We start from the raw sequence: 22,669 nt of genomic DNA, 5'->3' as shown, positions 1-22,669 counted from the left end.
TTTCAAAAGTATTAATAAGGTTTATTGTATTGAGAAGTATGCTTTGTTAGCAAGCAAAGCATTATCCTTTCCGTATTTCTTCCTCCTCGCTGCCATTCTGAGTTATCTGTACATAAAAGTATGTGAACTGTTCTACTACTTCTATGTTAGTCAAAAGTAGCTGCTCCGACTTGCTTAGCTTTTAAATCATCAAGCACACGAACTGACTTGGACACGAATTATTCTCTGTTTTGCAATCATTTTTCTGATGCCTTATTCTTTGTTTTAACCACTGCGATTTTTGCCCTATCTATACTGTTGTATAATTTTTATGGGAAAAATTTAGAAAATAAATTTATATCAGAGACCACGAGATCATACATTTTCATCGCCCTGTATATGACCAAAAATTGTAAATATTATAATTTAGTTAGTAAACAGTGTTTTCGCGGAAAGTGAAATCGTTAAGGTGATTTGTTAATGGTTCTCTGAACGGACTTAGACAATGGTGCGGTAAAATTAGAAAGTACATTTATTTCGCTTTGGAATGAACAATGACGTTTTATAAATGTTTCTTAGAAGGATAGGCAGTAAACAAATTTATTGAGTTTAGAATATAAGGCTTGTTGTTTAGCATTTTGAAACAACGAAAGTAATTTGGTATCTCCTAGAATTTAACAAAACGGAAAAGTTGTATACAAAATAAATTGGTTCTTAAGAAATGAAAATATGGATGTAGTGGGTAGAGAGAATGTTTGTGATTGGCGGAGAAAGATAGATGGTGGGGATGAGAGTGTTGAGTCTGAGTTTGAGGAGCGAAAAAATGGTCACTGTGTAATGAATATCTGGAGAGTACAGTCCAGTTTTTGAAAAAGTGAGATGTCGGTGTAAAGTGGTGAAATTCGCCTTTGCGAGCAGAATCGTAGTGAAACGAAATCGTTGACCGAATTGAGAAGTTAATTTTCCTTGTGTCCTTTATTACGAGAAGTAATAAAGATAAAGTATACTTACATGAAATCTGAGAGGAGGCCACGAGAAAAAGCACTACGGAGCAGAGCACGCCCACCAACCCAATGGATCGACGATCTGAAGCGTGTTATCAGTAACTGGATGCAAGCAGCAAAGGACAGAGGGAAAGAGGGGAGACCTATTTCCAGCAGTGGACGCGTATGGGTTGATAATGACGACATGGAATCCCGACAGATAAACTGGAGAGAATATGATACTTCCTCCTCATGTTGCGTCTGAACAGAGAGAGAAACATCCGCAATGATCGTGGCTTGTCCTTCTTCTTCTTTAGGTGCCGTGTCCGTATTCAGACGTTGGCCGTTATCATGATTATAATTTCCTGAAAACTGTATCTCTATCAGCTGCTGCGTGAAATGATTCTTCTACTGTGGAACCACACCCTTGTCTAATAGACCAGGGCGCATCTGTAAAAATATTAGTACATTTGGACGTTGAGAGGTGACTCAAATTTTTTTGCAGAAATTGCTTGAAAATAACTCAAATAATAATATTTGAGTTATCCTCCCTCTCAAAAAGGTCCGGAACATTGTTTAAATAATCAAAATGTCAAAAACTGAAGGAAAAATTCGATTTTTTTCTTCGCTTTTTGATTATAACTTTAAAAGTATTCATTTCCGAGAAAAGTTGTACTGACATAAAAGTTGCGTAATTAAATTTCCTACAATATAAAATTAAAAAACATAGAAAAACAAGTATTCGCATTTTACGTTGTTCAACCATTTATGCTACACTTAGGACCTTCATATTTCACCCATAAAAACTGTATGATACAGTAAAACAATACCGTAAATTTCGTTAAGATCAGTTCAATAGATTTTGCAAAATAAATTTTGCAATCCAGCTTTCGCAAAAAAAATTCATTTTTTCAAAATGTTACAGGACTAAAAATAAAGCAGATACCAAGTTGAAATTTTTTTTGCTGATAGAAGTTTACTGTACCTTTTATTTGCAATTTGCAAAACTAAAATCGATTAACTACCACGGCGTCAGGAATTTTTTTAAATAAACATTAATTATTGGTGCTACGCGCAGGACAGCGGATAGTTTGCTCTGATTGGGCATTCCAATGACCTTTGATAATGATTGATACATTTTAATTTTTATTACATTTCGATATAAATAAATAAATTTGTTTATTGCAAAATAAAAACACATACTCTATCCTTTGAAATAACACTTTTTTTAGCAAAAACTTTCTTTGTTCATATATTTTAACTTGAGAATAAAAGTTTATTATTTTTAAACATATGCAATTGTTTAAACAATATTTCACAAACAATAATAAAATTAGTTTGATTTTTGTGGAATTATAATATTAAAATACAACAAAATATAGAGTAAGAAAATACTATATAAGATAAAGATTGGAAGCAATTTTGGTGGAAATCAACTTGTGTGAATCGAACACCGATGTCCTGCGCGTAGCACCAAAAATTAATGTTTATTTAAAAAAGTTCCTGACGCCGTGGTAATTAATCGATCTTAATTTTGCAAATTGCAGATGAAAGGTACAGTACACTTATATAAGCAAAACAAAATTCAACTTGCTATCTGCTTTATTTTCAGTCCTGCAACATTTAAAAAAAATTCATTTGGAGAAAAAAAGCTGGAAAGCGAAAGCTTTTTTGCTGAAATCTATTAAACCGATCTTAATGAAATTTACAGTGTTGTTTTACTATATCATAAAGTTTTTCTGGATAAAATATGAAGGTCCTAAGTGTAGCATAAATGGTTGAAAAACGTAAAATACGAATACTTGTTTTGTATGGTTTTTTTCGCATTTATTGCTATTTTGCAACAAGGGTGACTATTTTTTTAATTTTTAACCAATTCTATATTGTAGGAAATTTAATTATGCAACTTTTATGTCAGTACAACTTTTCTCAGAAATGAATACTTTTAAAGTTATAATCAAAAAACCGATAAAAAATCGAATTTTTCCTTCATATTTTGACATTTTGATTATTTAAACAATGTTCCGGACCATTTTGAGTGGGAGGATAACTCAAATATTATTATTTGAGTTATTTTCAAGCAATTTCTGCAAAAAAATTTGAGTCACCTCTCAACGTCTATCTCAAAACTGATGCGCCCTGGACTATAATATTACGCAGTCATGAAAGTTTCTTTCGGTCAATTCATCTCTTTCTCTACACTCTTCCTTGTATTATAAGGCGAAGTAGATGGTATTTAGGACCTCTAATTATATGGCCGAAGTATTGTTTTTCTCCTCTTTATTATGTTTGTGAGCAGACGTTCTGAATTAATCATTTGGAGAACATCTTCATTGGAAGTGTGAGAAACCCACGATATCTTTAGGATTCGTCGATAGTACCACAATTCGAATGCTTTTAATTTATTTATCATTGTGGTTTTTAACGTCCATTTCTCATAACCATACAATGATATAGACCACACGTAACATTTTAGGGCCTTCTTGCGAATATTCATCGACAGGCTTCCGTTACATAAAACTGGTTTCCAGGTCATAAAAGCCTTACGTGATATTTTTTATTTTTCATTAATAATTATAAAATATTAAATTACTTCAAACAAGATATTGGGAAATATGCATTAACGACCAGTAGGATAATTGTTTTTATCAGGAATCACTTCATATTATGTACACTCCTTTCAAAATTAAAAGACTTCTTATAAAAATAACATATTTATTATAAAAATATACAACTTCACTTATTTGGGCACTTAGTTTTTATATGACCTGAAAAAAATATATAATATTATTTTGATATATATACAGAGTGAGTTTTATGTATGGAACGCCTCAATTATCTCGGAAACGGCTTGTACGATTTTTATAGATTTTGTTAGAGATAGTTGTATTTACATTGTTGTCAGATCTTCCGTTTTTATGGAAATCTAATGAACTTTCTTATTTCCAATGGAACACCCTGTATATTTTTTCCGTTTTGAAGTCCTTAAGAAGTACTGACTTTTTTTTGTAATATTCCCTATACCTAACTACCGTAATTTCGGAGTTATTGCTCTAGTGATCCAGAGAACCTAAAATAATGTCTGCCCGGGCCGAAAATATTGATATTTATAATTTGTCTAAATTTTTTCTAAAATATATGTAGCAATAATTCCGAAACTACGGCATTTACGAATAGGGATGTGTTACATAAAAAATAATCAATATTTTAAGGACTTTAAACCGAAAAAAATATACAGGATGTCCCAGTTGAAATAAGAAAGTTCATTAGATTTCCAGAAAAACGTAAGATCTGACAACAATGCAAATACAACCATAATATCGACCGCATCACAATACCCTTCCTCACTGAAACCTATAACAACCCCTCAAGCTGTTTTGGAGATAATTGAGGCGTTCCATACATAAAACTCACTCTGTATATGCGAAAGTTTAGGATTTCAGCGAAAGCCTTATCACTTTGATGCATTTAAAATCCAAATATATGGCGCAAGAACACAATTCATAAAACCTTCCGTGTATGAACAGGTATGAATAGTCCTACAACGTTGTTTCAGCATACCCCTACATCACCAGAGACTAGGGCTGATACAAATTCACACACAGGCGGCAAAAATGTCTCCTGCTTATTTCCTACTTAAAGTGGATAGCAACATAAGTACCATCTACTTTGAAGGCCATAAACGAAACACGATTTGTTAAAATCGTTTTCTGTCCTTTTGAGCTGTACAAAATTTGCGAAAGTTCAGGATTTCAGCAAAAGCTTCGCTATCGCTTTGATGCATTTAAAACTCAGTCTGCCGATTTGAAATCTTTCATTTATTTCATTGTAAATATTTCAAAACACTAAAACGTTTATTCTACGAGTCAACTTACCTTCTTCTCCACAGTGTCCACACTTCCGTTTTGTTTTGGTTTGGTTATTGTGAGAAGTGGTTCGATTTCTAGAATTGTCTGTTTTCCGTTTTTTAGCAAAGTTATTACCGTTATTCCAATTACCTCTTCCTCCCCTACCGCCTCCTCCGCCAAAATCATCGTCCCCACCACCACCTCCATAATTGTTGCCATTTCCTGCGTCCTAAAAGAAAACAATAATTCCTAATTTACCATCATTTTAAATTAAGTCTAAAGAGGTAGTCGATCATTTCCTTCCTCTCAAATAAAAATTAATATTATCTCAAAAAAATTAAATTTGATGAACAATGTTCTTTATAAAAGGTATTTTTATTTTAAAAACCCTAAAAAGGGCTACAAATACAACAGAGCGTTTTCGCTCTCTAAAAAGAGCATCATCGGTGTTCTTGCAAGCTTTACACGCTAAGCCACCAAAAATACATCGGTTAAAACCGTTTAAATATCGACTAAATGTCTCACATTAGACTGTTAAACATTAAATCCAAAGGATGGATAAAATCCCTAAGGATCCCTAAGGCATTATATGACCTTACGCGAAGCACGTGGGTCAGTTGACTTTCACCGTTCTCAATGTGAAGAAAGAATTTTTACTCAACAACTCACGTGCTTAGGGATTTTATCCATCTTTTGGATTTAATATTAACAGTCTAATGTGAGACACTTAGTCGATATTTAAACGCTTTTAACCGATGTATTTTTGGTGGCTTAGCATGTAAAGCTTGCAAGAACACTGATGATGATCTTCTTAGAGAGCGAAAACGCTCTGGTGTATTTGTAGCCCTTTTTAGGGTTTTTAAAATAAATATACATTTTATAAAGAAAATTTTTCATAAATTTTTGTATAATTAATGGTATACAGCCAGCTAGAGTAGTCCATTGAAATGTTACATTCAGGGTTGCATTTCTTACAGGAGTCAATTTTATTTTTTTTAATGTGTAGGGGAGTTCAGTAGAAGCTTAAGTTTAAGATTTTGGGGTCGCCACCCTTGTCCTCCAGCCGCCATATTGGAAAAAGGGATGCAAAGGGCTTTCGCGCTGTATCTCCTAAACTAGCAATCCTACAGAAAATGTAATTACACATAAAATGTAGCAAATTAAATTTTCTACAATTTTATATCTATTACTTTTTATGGTCAGGTGACCAACAGATAATTTTGTAAGAAGTTTTCTTTTTGGAGGTTAACTTTTTTCCGTTCATTTCACAATAAAATAATGCCATTTGTAGAAGATTTTTCAATGAACAATTTTCACTATAAAATTGTTTAATTTTATTTATTATCTAGGTTTTACAGCGCTCCAAACTTGACCAGATTTTCGAATTCTCATGGGAATACAATAAAAACAATACTTTTCTATCTATATAAGGTGAGGCAGATAACTGGCCTATTAGAAATATCTCGAGAACTAAAGGCAACAGAATCATGAAAATTGGAATAAAGGGGTTTTGAAGGATGATCTATTAAATGAAAATATTTTCATCAATTTTACACTTCCGGTTATACCGGAAGTTGCTTATAACTTCGTTTGTTTAAATGGGACACCCTGTATATTTTTACATTTTTGGATTCTCTTCGATGTCTTCTTTCTTAAAATATGAGGTTTTGTAATATTATACAGGGTATTTTAAAAGATAATTACGTTTTTTTATTAATTTCGTAGCAATATTCACACCCTGTAGAATTGTAGTAGTTTGACATCTAAAACTCTACTTACGTTCAAATGATTTTTAATATACTCTACTATTGTTAAGAATCATTAGTATAGCTAAATTTTTAATTTTCGTATACAGGGTTGGTCGAAACTCAGAATGAGTATTTTCTGAGTTTTCTTAAATGGAACACCCTGTGTTTTGGCCTCATTAAATTTATTTCATTCGAAGTACCTGGCCTATTTTCTTGCCCAGATATTGTACTAAATTTTTTGTTTTCTCTTTAACTACCTTTCGTTAGTACTAACTAGTCGTGGTAGTCAGTAAGTAAGAACAAATTGAATTGTTAAGTCGTTTCCTGTAGTTATCAAGTGTCGCCAAAAAACGCCGGTTTCAGTTATAGTAAAAAATAAATTAACCCTTTCTCCCTCCTTCCTTCACCTTACTAATAACTGAAGACTTCTCGACCTACCAGTTAAAATAAGGTAAGAATTTTTTTGTTATTATTTCCATACAGTCCGCTTTAAATTCGATTGCGTAATAGACCAGCATAGCCCAATCGCCACCCCACCCTGTATTTTTGTATTGTAGTGAAATGATATTTTATAGTACTTTTTTATTTCTTAAGCATTCCCTATACCCAACTTCTTTAATTTGTGAGTTATTGGTGATTCAAGCTAAACATTAATTGCAACAAAAAATACGTAAATTTTTATTAGGTTGGCCGTGAAAATACTCAATCCCAAATATTTTTTCAGAAATAAATACATATTAATCCAGACTGGTCCTTAAAATTACCAATAATGGTTTAGCTATCAAAATACCTACCTACGTAGTTAAGATTGTTGGTGCGATTAACAATTAAGCACAAATTAAAGCAGTTAGGTATAGGGAATGCTTAAGAAATAAAAAAGTAACATAAAATATCATTTCATTACAATACTAAAATACAGGGTGTTTCATTTAAGGAAACTCAAAATACTCATTCCGAGTTTCGACCAACCCTGTGTACTAAAATTAAAAATTTAGCTATACTAATGATTCTTAACAATAGTAGAGTATATTAAAAATTATTTGAACGTAAGTAGAGTTTTAGATGTCAAACTACTACAATTCTACAGGACGTTAATTTTGCTACGAAATTAATAAAAAAACGTAATTATCTTTTAAAATACCCTGTATAATATTACAAAACCTCATATTTTAAGAAAGAAGACATCGAAGAGAATCCAAAAATGTAAAAATATACAGGGTGTCCCATTAAAAAAAAACGAAGTTATAAGCAACTTCCGGTATAACCGGAAGTTGCAAAGAGATGAAAATATTTTCATTTAATAGATCATCCTTCAAAACCCCTTTATTCCAATTTTCACGATTCTGTTGCCTTTAGTTCTCGAGATATTTCTAATAGGCCCTTTATTTGCCTCACCCTGTATATTAGGCGAGCGGCATCAACCGTTATGCCGACCAGGAAAATCAAATTTAGGGTAAATGACCAATTTTGGTCTACTTTTATGTTTTCGAGGTCGCTGAATCCGAATATGAAGTTAATTTTTATCTAGAGTTGATCAAGTTTGTCCAACGAATATTCGAGGATCTGGTCAAGTTTGGAGCGCTTTAAAACCTATATAAATAAATAGAATTAAACAACTTTATAGTGGAAATTGTTCTCTGAAAAACCCTCTACAAAATTGCTATAATGTTATTTTATTGTAAAATGAACTGAAAAAAAGTTATAACATCCAAAAGGAAACTTGTTAAAAAATGTTTACATATTTTTGTTTATATCTTTTTTGTTGGTCACTTGACGATAAAAAATAATAGAAACAAAATTGTAGAAAATTTAATTTGCTACATTTTATGTTTAATTAGATTTTCCGTAGGGTTGGTAGTTTACGAGATATAGCGAGAAACCCCTTTGCACCCCATTTCCAAGATGGCGGCCGGGGGACAAGGGTGGCGACCCCAAAAACTTGAACTTAAGCTTCTACTGATCCCCCTACACACTAAAGAAATACAATTGACTCCTATAACAAATGCAAGGTATGGCTTAAAAAATGTAACATTTTAATGGACTGCAGGAAATTCCTCCTTGTGGATTTTAATATTACCTCGTCTGCCCACTGGAAGAAACCACATCCTTGGCCCATAGGTTTTGGACAGGTATAGAACTGCCTTCCAGTATTAGCTCCTTGCTTCGATACTGTGCGTAACACAGCAGCTTGCCTACATCTACATTGGAGATTCTGAGATTGGTTACTTTGGTACTGCGCGTTACTGTTACTGGCTGAGCCACCCTGAACATTATTCTCGTCATTGGCAGCCCACAAGAAGAAATCACAAATGTTGTTGGCACATTTGTAAAATTGTCTACCTACAATTAAAATTATAAATGTAGCTTTTGAATTGAAAAAATAGTTTTTCAATTTTTAAATGAAACACCCCGTACTAACTCAGTAAGGACAGTGGCGTAACAAACTCCGTCGGGGCCCCCCCCACAGAATTTAAAATGGGGCCTCCTTTAAAAAATTACTAAATGCGACATGTGTAACAAATACCTATATGAGTTACAACCCAGTACGGCGATACCTTGTAATTTTCAGTGTCACCACAGAATTGGTCAACTCAAGACTTTTCGAGTTATTTATGAGTAAAAATGTTTATTGTTCAACAAAAAAAAAACACGTTTTTGATCGATTTTTCGCAAATAGTTCAAAGAGTAAATATTCGATCAAAAAGAATATTGTTAGCAACAATGTATCTAACTTATAAAAAATGAAACAAAAATGAAGTCTATCGACTCAATAAAAGAAAAGTTGTAGCTCATGAAAAGTTTTTCTTATTCGTCAAATTCCAAATCGAATATTTCAATGTGAAATAACCAAAAAATGAAATACTTTTCCGGGCAACTCATTAGAACTTTTTTAAGGTGTTTAAAAGAAGCTTTATTTTTTACAAAAACTTCTAGCATCAAAATTAATCCAGTTACGCTCAGAATACAGTTAATCCCATTTTTTGGTAAAAAGAATGTGAAAATCTCAATCTATTTAGCACCCCAAATGAAACTAGTCATTATCGCCTTACAAATTACTTAACTTTTTTATATGACCTGTAAGTTTCACCGGTTCAACGTCCTTATTTTTAAAAGGGTTCTAGTTGAAAGGGCTTGAACGAGTCACTAGTTACGAGTATATGCAAATTTTAAACAGACATATCTTAACCACTTTTTGTCTTACAGAAAAACAAAATAAGGCCAAAATATTTATAAAAGCAAGACCTACATTTCTTTACCCTTTGAGATTTTTCGTAACACTAATACTTTTTAAGTTATTTTGAAAAAGAGGCATTTTTCCAAAATAAAAAAACCGTTTTTTACTCTTAAACCAAATTTTTTCAAAAATAAGAACTTCGAACCGGTTAAACTTACAGATCATATAAACAATAAATATTTAAAGTAAATAGTAAAACAAAAACGCTAATGATAAATTTTATTTGGGGTGCGAAATAGGGGCAAATTTTCACGATTTTTCTTTTACCAAAAAAGGGGCGTACTTTATTTTGAGCGTAACTCATATAATTCTGGTGCTAGAAACTTTTATAAAAAATTTAAATAAAAATAAAAATAAAGCTTTTTTTAAATATTTAAAAAAAGTTTTAATGAGTTTTTCCCGAAAATTGCTTCATTTTTTGGTTAGTTCAGGTTAAAATATTCGATTTGGAATTGGACGAATAAGAATAATTTTTCATGAGTTTTACTGTGTCGATAGACTTCATGAATAAGTACACCGTTTTTTGTATCTTATAAGCTACATTTTTGCTACAAATATTTTTTCAATATCTAATATTTAATTCGATAAATACTTATTTTTGTGTTATTTGCGAAAAACCCGTCTGAAAACGTTGTTTTTTGTTGAAAAATAAACATTTTCACTCGCAAATGACTTGAAAAGTATTAACATAGATAAAAAAAACTCTTTAGAACAAAAGTTGCTTATAATTATTCAATCTACACATTTCCGGACTTATTTTAAACGTATGTTTTTCACCCCAAGGAGGGGTGTCACCCCCCGAAGTAAAAGCAACCAACGGCATAAATCCAACTTTGAAGTGGAGTGTAACTAGAACCTAAATCCAAATTGTCAAGCAAATACGTCCGTCGTGACGCTGATAATTTCACTCAAAACCGTCATTTACTGATCTGTTGGTGTATTCATGCATTGTTTATGACGACTTATATTTTTCATCTTTATTGGTATAGAATAAAATAGAACAAAAATTACTAAATGATTACATTAGTATTATTCTATGCGATGAACAACTTTCTTCATGCACTATCTACTATCGGCGAATATATTTACAATTTTATTAATTCGGATGGACAACTTCATTTTCAAATACTGCACTGCTTAAAAAACGTATGTATGCAAATAATATAACAACACATTTTTACATATTAGACAACAAGATGGGACCATTGACATATTTGGGCCCCCGTAAGCTTCATGCTGCGGGGGACTCTGTTACGCCTCTGGATAATTGTACCGAAATACTAGTAGGTAAAGATTAAAGAGAAAACCCATTTCTAGATTTAGAAATATGAAATATTGTTCTAAAATTAGTCAAATTGCCAATTCTCAAATCTTTCAAAAGTCACGTACAAAGCATTATAGTTTATTGTCGTCACTCATAAAAGTTCGTGAGACCGGAAAGGATTAAGTTTCTAGATATGAGATGATTCATTTGCCGAATACGCTTATTTAGAAATTTACGTTTTTAAATTTGAACACACAAAGTAAAATCATATATGTACCTATAACAGATTTTTACATAATATCAGACGACAAAATGGGGCCCCTGCTCGATTGGGGCCCACCCGCAAGCTTCACGCTGCGGGGGCCTCTGTTACGCCCCTGAGTAAGGAACCATATTTTATTAAGTGATTTGGGTTAAATCTTAATATTTTGAGGTCTATATTTTGAGAATCTACAACTGTATGTATTACCAACCTGTATTAGGACCTTCTTTCCTCACAGTTAAAATCAAAGCTTCTTGATTGCAATTACACACAACATCTGCTGCCTGACCAGAGTTAGTTACCGGACTATTTCTATTGGGCATATTCCTGGAAGGTCCAGGCAACAAATCCGGGGTCCTATTTTCAATAGAAGTATTTTGAGCTGGAAAGTTTTTGGATAACCAGTTACTGCTGTTTCTATTAGAGTTGTTTGTGTTGGCGTTGTTGGAATGAGAATTGTTGTTCGTGGTTGACGAATTGGAATGGAACCCACTGTCTGAATTCCTTCGAGTGGTGTTTCCAAAGGTTTGGTTGTTTATTGTGTTGTTCGTTGCGTGGTTAATTGCAGCTCCTAAAATAGAATAAGATATTATTATTTTTTCTATTACTGCGAATGTGTTCCTGTATATATAGCACCAGGTAATTGATTTCAAAGATTCCATCAACGGAATATTGGCAGTGTAATATTTGAAGAAGGATTATACAGTAATTATGGATTACTAATTTTACAGTTCATAAACAAAGGTCTACAATAATAATCGATTAGGCAACGACGTATCTGTCATTTTTCTTGTTCGCGGTTTCAGATAAATGTGTTGTACTATAGGTAAGATGTACTTGTGTCAAAATATTGAAAGAGTATGTCTAATACTTACTTTGATTAACTGACGATGGATTTATATCTAAAGTTTCTAAAACGTTTATATCACAGCCCCCGATGCACAAAATATTTGGATTCGGCTCTCCAGGAAAAAGGTTGTGTTTGAACTTGAATTTTAGTTTCTTTACGTTTGGTCCACACTAAAAGTAAGAAAAGAAATAAATACACCATGAAATGTAGAGAAAGTTAGTATTGTGCTCCTTTTGGAGCATAATATACGTTGATATTTTTTAGGATTTGATCCAAAATACATTTGTACACACGATACAAAGCTGTTGCGAATTCAATATGTTTGCACGCTTATCAATAGCCTAAATTCGAATGAAATTACGAAGGCCATTGAAATTACGTAAACTGAGGTAGAGCTACATTCCCGGGAAGTCGGTAAAAAATGAAAATTCCGATTCCCGGGAGTTCTTACAGATTTCCCGTGATTTTTGAAATTATACTTCTTTAGGCGCGATTGAGATTGAGGGTGAATTTATATTGATCTGCGCGCATGCGCACACCGACAGTTTGGTGTTAGTCTTTATACGGGCTCTGATTGGGTGTTGAAATAATCTGTCAATAATTGTTCAATATGGAGGTTATCGATAAACAAAAATGTTGTATAATATATTAGTTTTTATTGTTGTGAGGACAGAAATAAAATCAAATTTATAATTATAGTGAGTTTTTAAATAGTTTTGAAAAGCCACAGGTACGTAATTCTAAATATTTCAGTTGTATTCCAATAAAAAATTATCTTCATACCTATTTGGAAAATGTAAAAAAAATAATGTACTTACCTAGTACTTGCTATGCTATACCCTTAGTAGGCAATGCTTTAATTTACATAATCTGATTACGAACAAACTTTCTACAAATTTTCATCTAATGTATCGTTTTCTTACTCTATATATTGTTGTATTTTAATTCGATAAAAATCAAACTAATAAAAATTCATATAAACAAAATGTCAAAAAGTTATTCAGTTTGTGTATATTCCCACATGACGTATACGCGAAGGTGGTGCAGTTTGAAATCGCTTCGACTCTCGTACGGCGGGATACACGGGAAGTAGGTTCAAGCCCAATGCAAGTTTTTTTATCAATCATTTTTTTATTTTTTTTTTATAGATTTTATGATTGTAAGTATATTATTATATAATTTTTTTCAGAAAATACGTATTTAATTAAAATTTTTGGTAACAATTATTGTTCAGAAATCATTTGTGGCATTTTTCAATGTGTTTGTGTGTGTTTTATTTTTTTATTTTTTTAATTTTTGGTATTGTTTTAATAAAATTTTTTGGAAAGTAGTAGAGAAACTGTTTAAAGTATATTGATTTCGTTGAAATCATATAATAGAAGTATAACTTCTTACGTGCGTACAAAGTACACACATTCTTTTTTTTTTAATATTTTATTTTAAATTATGAGCGGAGATATTATTAACTCACAATAAATAAATAATTCTCATACAATTATCACTGTCTGCATAACAATCATTTTAAATTTTTTCACTTAAAATATTTGTTTTTCAATAAATGGTAATATAATATATTTTCAATAAGTGGTATGTAATATCCACGTTGCACCTCTCATTTTAAAAATTGATTACTCAGTGACATGACAACCGATTTTGAAAAACTTTATATCGCTGGATAGGTGAATAACCTTTCTTTCAATTTACAAAAAAATATACTGGGTGTTCCATTAAAACAAATCAACAACGTTTTTTTCAAAAATCCGCCATTTTTTTTTTGTATATGAAAGCAATACTAAAAATTGAATCCATTCAGACAAAACTTTTACTAAAATAAAACATTTCAGCGAAAACCGCATATTTCTATCTTGAGCCGTTTAGAAGTTATAGGCAGTTAAAATGGGGGAAAATATAAGTGGACACCCGGTATAATAATCTTGTGCGCTTGTGCGTTTCTTGGCCAAAAGTGCAAGATTGCTGGCTGGCCGGGTCAGCGCAATCCTCTAAGACTCCAAGACTAAATATTTAATAGTCGAAAAATATCTTACCTGTGGACAGTGGTCGTTTTGAACTTCTACAGTATCTACTGAAGAAGGGAACCAAATAGAATGTCGACACGCTGGATAGTTGGAACACGTTAAAAAGTAACCCGGTCCATTTATTTTGGGCCTGAAATATTTATGTACATTTTAATATATAGTCCGTCCGCTCTAACTTTTCCCTTGCGCCACGATTCATTTTCAAACAAATTAAGTCAAAACCTTAAGGGCCAGTTGTTCGAACGCTAATCAAAAATGATCATTATCAAATATTTAATTACAATTATATTTGATTAAGCGTACTTCTGACAGATGTCACATTTTGAGGTTATGTTGTCATTGTTGACTGATTTATTTTATTATTTTGGTTTTAATCTAAAATAAACCATAATTAAACTCTTTCTGATGTTAATTTTATGTTTTTACTTACAAATCAATAATAATAATACGCAATTTTTAATAATTTAACAGCTGCGGCTATATTTTAATTACTGCAATTACCTGCAATCAATGAATGATTAGTGTTTTACATGTATTTTTGATGTCTCGATTTGATTCCCATCAAGAAAATTGATTACAATAAACTGATTGATTATAATCAACTTCTTGATTAGCGTACGAACAACCGGCCCTAAGTGAAACGTACGCCGATGTGTGTAGTATATAGTATACAGGATACAAAATGTATATACAGGGTGCGCCAAACCTCTGGTCTTCTTTGATTACGGCTAAACTATGAGATATACAAAAAAATGTTTATAACAAAACTAATGTGTATCAAAGAGGTCTATAATTTAAAATTATTTTCAATTATACAGGGTGAGTCAGAACGACGGTATGAACCAAAGTTGTATTTTTTTAAATGGAACGCCCTGTATATTAAATCATTTTTAAATATATTATTTAAAAATATGAAAAATTTGTATAAGGTCTTATAGGCCTAAAGTTAATAATTTTCGAAATATTTACATTTTTATTGAGAAAAATGGTAATATTTATAGGGCTGTGGATTATGTTTCCAAGGAAATAAAAATTTAGGTGATAGGTCAAAGTTTTTAAAATATAGTGTTATTTTTAAATAATTTAATATTTTTTACTTTTAGCCATAAAATATACAGAGGGATCACTATTTGCAAATACAAGATTTTATCATTTTTTTTTAAATGGGACACCCTGTATATTAGTTTTGCTTTTTGTAGTAAATATTACAACCTTTCTTTTGGTATAAGGTTGTATGTACCTAGCATGTTTCGTTTTGTAGATATTTTGAAAAAACTATAGATTTTACGTTTTTGCGGATTTTTTATTTAAAAATTTTTTTGCAAAAAAAATAATTATAATCTGGTTTTAGGAACATACACTAAAATATAAAATATGAAAATAAAAACGTAATTAAAGATTAAAATAAATCGTATGCTAGTACAATTCAATTGAATTTAATAACTTTAAATTATTTTACAAAAAATATTTTACCATATTAATGAATACATAAATTAGTTACTAAATTAAATAAACAACCAAATTTTAAATCAATCGTAGTAATTCTTCTACCGCAGCAACTTTCCTGTACCAAATTAATTGTTAGTTATATTGTATTTACGAGTAAGATCAGTTAATAACTTTTTAATTTACCTACATCTTGAGAACGTATAAAGTATGCTTTGAAACAAATGAACGTTATGGAAGTATATTAAGAAGTAAATAGTATCTATGTACCTACTCGTGTCAAAAAAGCTGGTAATAATTTCTAATGGTTTCGCCCAAAACAAATTTCATATCCAAAAATTTTATAAAAAATTGTTACAAAAATTTCAACTACAAAAGTATTACCAGTTTTTGTGACACCAGTAAATACTATTTATATTAATAAATAATTTGGCTGATACATTTAACATTCATTTGTTTCAAAGCATACTTTATAATAATTTTTATATTCTCAAGATGTATGTAAGTAAATTTAAAAGGTAAATTAAAAGTTTAACTAAATACAATTTAACTAACAATTAATTTGGTACAGGAAAGTTGCTGTAGTAGAAAAATTACTACGGTTGATTTAAAATTTGGTTGTTTATTTAATTTAGTAACTAATTTATGCATTCATTAATATGGTAAAATATTTTTTGTAAAGTAATTTAAAGTTATTTAATTCAATTGAATTGTACTAGCATACGATTTATTTTAATCTTTAATTACGTTTTTATTTTCATATTTTATATTTTAGTGTATGTTTCTAAAACCGGATTATAATTATTTTTTTTGCAAAAAAATTTTTAAATAAAAAATCCGCAAAAACGTAAAATCTATAGTTTTTTTAAAATATCTACAAAACAAAACATGCTAGGTACATACAATATTACACCAAAAGAAAGGTTGTAATATTTACTACAAAACGCAAAATTAATATACAGGGTGTCCCATTTAAAAAAAATGAGAAAATTTTGTATTTGCAAATAGTGATCACACTGTATATTTTATGGCTAAAAGTAAAAAATATTAAATTATTTAAAAATAACACTATATTTTAAAAACTTTGACCTATCACCTAAATTTTTATTTCCTTGGAAACATAATCCACAGCCCTATAAATATTACCATTTTTCTCAATATAAATGAAAATATTTCGAAAATTATTAACTTTAGGCCTATAAGACCTTATACAAATTTTTCATATTTTTAAATAATATATTCAAAAATGATTTAATATACAGGGTGTTCCATTTAAAAAAATACAACTTTGGTTCATACCGTCGTTCTGACTCACCCTGTATAATTGAAAATAATTTTAAATTATAGACCTCATTGATACACATTAGTTTTGTTATAAACATTTTTTTGTATATCTCATAGTTTAGCCGTAATCAAAGAAGACCAGAGGTTTGGCGCACCCTGTATAGGGTGAGGCAGATAGCTGGCCTATTAGAAATATCTCGAGAACTAAAGGCAACAGAATCATGAAAATTGGAATAAAGGGGTTTTGAAGGATGATCTATTAAATGAAAATATTTTCATCTCTTTGCAACTTCCGGTTATACCGGAAGTTGGTTATAACTTCGTTTTTTTAAATGGGACACCCTGTATATTTTTACATTTTTGGATTCTCTTCGATGTCTTCTTTCTTAAAATATGAGGTTTTGTAATATTATACAGGGTATTCTAAAGATAATTACGTTTTTTTATTAATTTCGTAGCAAAATTAACACCCTGTAGAATTGTAGTAGTTTGACATCTAAAACTCTACTTACGTTCAAATGATTTTTAATATACTCTACTATTGTTAAGAATCATTAATATAGCTAAATTTTTAATTTTAGTATACAGGGTTGGTCGAAACACAGAATGAGTATTTTTTGAGTTTTCTTAAATGGAACACCCTGTATTTTAGTATTGTAATAAAATGATATTTTATGGTACTTTTTTATTTCTTCAGCATTCCCTATACCTAACTGCTTTAATTTGTGAGTTATTGGTGATTCATGCTAAACATTAATTGCACCAAAAAATACGTAAAATTTTATTAGGTTGGCCGTGAAAATACTCAATCCCAAATAATTTTTCAGAAATATATACATATTAATCCAGACTGGTCCTTAAAATTACCAATAATGGTTTATCTATCAAAATACCTACGTAGTTAAGATTGTTGGTGCGATTAACAATTAGGCACAAATTAAAGCAGTTAGGTATAGGGAATGCTTAAGAAATAAAAAAGTACCATAAAATATCATGTCATTACAATACTAAAATACAGGGTGTTCCATTTAAGAAAACTCAGAAAATACTCATTCCGAGTTTCGACCAACCCTGTATACTAAAATTAAAAATTTAGCTATACTAATGATTCTTAACAATAGTAGAGTATATTAAAAATCATTTGAACGTAAGTAGAGTTTTAGATGTCAAACTACTACAATTCTACAGGGTGTTAATTTTGCTACGAAATTAATAAAAGAACGTAATTATCTTTTAAATACCCTGTGTAATATTACAAAACCTCATATTTTAAGAAAGAAGACATCGAAGAGAATCCAAAAATGTAAAAATATACAGGGTGTCCCATTTAAAAAAACGAAGTTATAAGCCACTTCCGGTATAACCGGAAGTTGCAAAGAGATGAAAATATTTTCATTTAGTAGATCATCCTTCAAAACCCCTTTATTCCAATTTTCATGATTCTGTTGCCTTTAGTTCTCGAGCTTTTTCTAATAGGCCCTTTATTTGCCTCACCCTGTACACTTCGACGTTCGGTTCACTTCAGGTTTTGATTTAATTTGTTTGAAAATAAGTCGTAACCCATGGGAAAAGTTAGAGCGGACGGACTGTATAAAAAAGTATGTTGCAACTATAACATATAAGAGTTTTCCACTGATTTTGGGGAAAACTGTAGTAAGAGAACTTCAATATGGCTTCCATTGATATCAAAATGACCAAGATGTAAGAGTGAACAAAAAAACAGAAAAATAAAATATAATCAACATAATAAAAAATGTTGGCTTAGAACCGTTTTACATGACCGAGATTTATTTCGAAACTGAAGCTGATAACTACCATGAAAAATTATCTAATAAAAATATTAGATGTAAAACACAAGATTTACTCTGAAATTTCCCATGATAATTTTCAATATAAAAATTTAGAACCTGTTCTATATTCTAGAAATTTTTCAGATTAAACTGCGCGATTTTCTGCGCAGAACGTTAAATAACGCGGTGGTGTTTACGATAACATAGCCCGTATAATTACAGCACGTGCTGATTTGTTTATTCAGTGAAGTATCTTTGTTGTATAACCTTCAAATTATTATTTTTGCACAATAATGTACTCCTCTATGGTCTGTTTTTAAACCAAGAGGAGTGATTCAAATTTACCGCGCCGTAATGCTTGTTTGTAATTGGTCCAACCTCAGGCAAGTTTACTCCACTGTTAAGAAATTTTGACACTAATGACATTTATGAAATTTTGACACCTCTGTCAATTTACATGTTAAATAAGTTATATCGGCGATTTTTTGTGTTTTCTGTGTTATTCCTTTAATTTTTAGATTTTTAGTCTACTTTTATATAAAAACAGTTGCTTTTAGAACTCTTTAGTGACGTATTAGTATAATATAATATGTATGGATTATCGTCGAAAGCCGATATGATCAAACAAAAAAGATGTATTTGGTATTTTTCTAGTGACTTTCTTGGGTGTGAATCTGTCTTTTTAGTTTTCCCCTCCTGATTTAAAAACAAACCATAGTTCTATGTTCAAAGTAAAAGTAAAGTATTTTACTAAAAGTAAAAAATAAACAAATGGAAGTTGTAACTTATAACCTTAAAACGTCATTTTACATTTCTTCTTTTCTTATGTTACCTCTACTTGTTTTATTTTTGTTTTATTGTCTTTTGTTTTATTACAAGTAGCACAACGAAAAATGGAAAGATCCATGCTTGGCCTAACTTTGGGAGACAGAATACGAAATGATGAGTTACGGCGAAGAACGGGGGTGGAAGACATCATAAAGCGCATAACGAAGTTGAAGTGGCAATGGTCAGAACACGTCGCAAGACAGAGAGACAACAGATGGACAAAGAAGATCTTAGAGTGGCGCCCAAGGGCGGACAAACGAAGTCGTGGAAGACCACCTACCAGATGGACCGACGATATTAAGAGACTAGCGACAAACTGCATTGCAGCTGTCCAGGACAGAGAAGGGTGGAGACATCTTGAGGAGGCCTATGTCCGACAGTGGACAAATTTGGCTGTGTGATGATGATGATGATGATGATGATAATATGTTACCTCTAACTTAGTTTCCTTTCATCACTGGTATTTTATTTATAACAAAATTCTATTTAATGTCAGTTACATTCCACACTACGCATGCGTTTCACAACAATTATGATAAGATTTAACTGTAGATGTAAAACAAGGAACAATGGAAAAATTGTATAATTTTACTACATAAATTTTCGTTATTATTCTTAAGGCTATGGGTACATAATTCGCAAATATTTTACGGCTATCCCTACCTTTTCTGTCTTTACATGGCAAATTACGTGTAGTAAAATTCACACTAGTATGGATATGTACATATTACTAAAATGTCATTCTACTTGACAATGTCATAACTAGCTTAAAGAGATGGCATTTGAATGTTCTTGGATTACTGTTATTTTTTGTATAATTGCAAATTATTAATTCAGTTAATAAATGTGATAATCTTTTCACTAGCTATGTATCAGTGATTGTAATAATTTATATGTACCTACAACAAAAACTAATACTCAATCGAGAAAAGAGGAAAAGTGTTAAAGTGATTTTTTAATAATTTATTGTAACTATGGAACGCTTAAAATTTTGAACATCTTTAACAACAAAATACTTGGATCACAGAATATATCTTGATGTATTCTCTGCTTCTATTTTCCATAAATAATACACAATAAATAACTTTTTATAAAGTTCACCTCTTAAATCAATTATTTATCAAATACACTATATATCAATATTATTTAATCAACAACTAAAAATATTCCCGATTCATGTCAAAAAATTATTTAAAATTGTCACTGATTGTCAGTGTCTGACTGACAATATTCTATTCGACTAAGGCCCGGTTTTTCAGTGAGTGGTTAAAATTTTGGTTAGCTAACCTAGTTTAAATTTTAACCAATATTTTAACCCTTATATCGTTTTTCAGTGCTTTAAACCAAGATGTGCAATTCTATAGATTTTTGACAGAAAAATAAACAAAATAGAATTTCATAACCTATTTTATAGATAACAAATAACATAACATTACAAAAATGATTAATGCATTCAAGTTCCGATTCTTCATCTGATGATGAAGATATAATCAAGAATATAATAATACATAATACAATATTTCCCGCGATAACACAAAATGTCATAATTTAACTAACCTCTTCTGTCAGCAAATATAGATAAACGTCTGTCGGAAAATTCGGAGTTAAACCACCTATGATAGCGAGTATCGGTTAAAATCTTGGTCAACTTAAACGTGTTTAAGCGATAACCTAGTATTGAAAAACTGATTAACCATAAAAATTTCGGTGACCGAAAAATCTGGGTTAACCCAGCACTGAAAAACCGGCCCTAAGTGCGTTGTATGACAAAGATAGATTTGGAAAATATTACCACGGACATTGTGTTTATTTTTTTCGAATCCTGAAAAACCCAATAAATATTTTTCAAAAATCTAAACGCAGAATGAAAGACTAAATTATTACCGAGGGCCGAAAGTCCCTTAGAATAAATAAAAAGTTTATTTTGAATGAGATATTTGAAATTAAAAATAACACTAAATTTTCTCTTAGTTTTTCACCCCTGTAACTTATTAAAATAAACATTATAGAAGTTCTCAGGGACTTTCGGCCCTCGCTAATAACGTAATCTTTCATTCTGCGTTTAAATTTTTTAAAAATACTTATTAGTTTTCTCAGAATTCGAAAAAAATGAATCCCCATTTGAATAGCATGGCAGCCGAAAAAACGTACCGATCCTCTTAAAATAATTTTCGAATTAAATCTCTGTCATGTAAAACGGCTCTTTAATGTTATCAATAGATTAAAAATACATAAGTAATAACTTTAAAAAAATTTCCAATACCTTACAATCATGTCATGTCCACACTTCGGGCACTTCATAGCCGGTCGAAATTCATCATTATTATTAACGATCTGGTCGTCCACGACATCTGTCGGCCGATCATCCAATCTATTTCCCAAACTTTCATCGATCAGTCGCATTTTCTGTGCGACAGTTTGAAAGACCGCCTTATACTTGGCGACCTGTTCTATTCGCACCTCTTCGTAGTCTTTGAGGCCATCGCAAATTAATTTCAGATCCTTTTCGAAATCTGCTCGAAGCGTTGGCTTGGCCAAGGATATTTCTAAACCCACGTTGTTATAACTAAAAATAATACAGTACAAAATCTACCCTATCTTTGTACACAGTACAAAATCTTAACTGTTGTTTAACTGTTGAGATTGGATGTTAACTTAAATTTTTTTTTCCAACTGCTGATTTATTTATTGCTCTAAAACAGGTTGAGATATTCAAATTAAACTTGGTTTTTTAAGATGTAGTTATAGTGCATTTTTGACATACAATTAAGAACTTTATATTCACCATTGGCGCTCGTACGGGTAATGGTATGAAATTTTTTAAAGAAAAAAAAATAGTACGCCAATGAGATATTTCAAATTAAAAATCATTTTTAAATTCCCGTTTCAATTTCTGACAAACAATCTATCTTCCCGTTTTTTCATACGACGCTTCGTTTTCATGCAAAAAATAAAATGGTTTAACGCTTACAAAGTATTCGACGAAGTTTCTATGGTCCTTTTCATGAGTATTTTTCAGTGCGTCAGAAATGATAGAAAAAAGGTAAGTCCATGATAATACGCATTTAAGACATTTGTCACATTTTATTTGCAATTTGGCATAAAATCAAATCAAT

At 30.9% G+C, this 22,669-nt stretch overlaps 1 protein-coding gene across 1 annotated transcript in view; it reads right to left on the bottom strand.

The window, feature by feature from the left end:
* Positions 1–3,657: 3,657 nt before the first annotated feature.
* Positions 3,658–22,669, bottom strand: part of LOC114329427 (DNA topoisomerase 3-alpha) — a 42,767-nt gene continuing 23,755 nt past the window's right edge. The window contains exons 9-15 of the mRNA XM_028278525.2: positions 21,817–22,119; positions 14,215–14,335; positions 12,195–12,339; positions 11,531–11,890; positions 8,636–8,898; positions 4,838–5,039; positions 3,658–3,730 (exon numbers count right to left, since the gene is read on the bottom strand). Of these exons, the coding sequence (XP_028134326.2) occupies positions 3,699–3,730; positions 4,838–5,039; positions 8,636–8,898; positions 11,531–11,890; positions 12,195–12,339; positions 14,215–14,335; positions 21,817–22,119 (1,426 nt within the window). The 3' untranslated portion in view covers positions 3,658–3,698. The remainder of the gene's footprint in view (positions 3,731–4,837; positions 5,040–8,635; positions 8,899–11,530; positions 11,891–12,194; positions 12,340–14,214; positions 14,336–21,816; positions 22,120–22,669) is intronic.

Source organism: Diabrotica virgifera, chromosome 8 (assembly GCF_917563875.1).
Source record: "Diabrotica virgifera virgifera chromosome 8, PGI_DIABVI_V3a".
NCBI lineage: Eukaryota > Metazoa > Arthropoda > Insecta > Coleoptera > Chrysomelidae > Diabrotica > Diabrotica virgifera.
The sequence above is the reverse complement of the archived record's forward strand: the minus strand, read 5'-3'. Positions and strand labels throughout refer to the sequence as shown.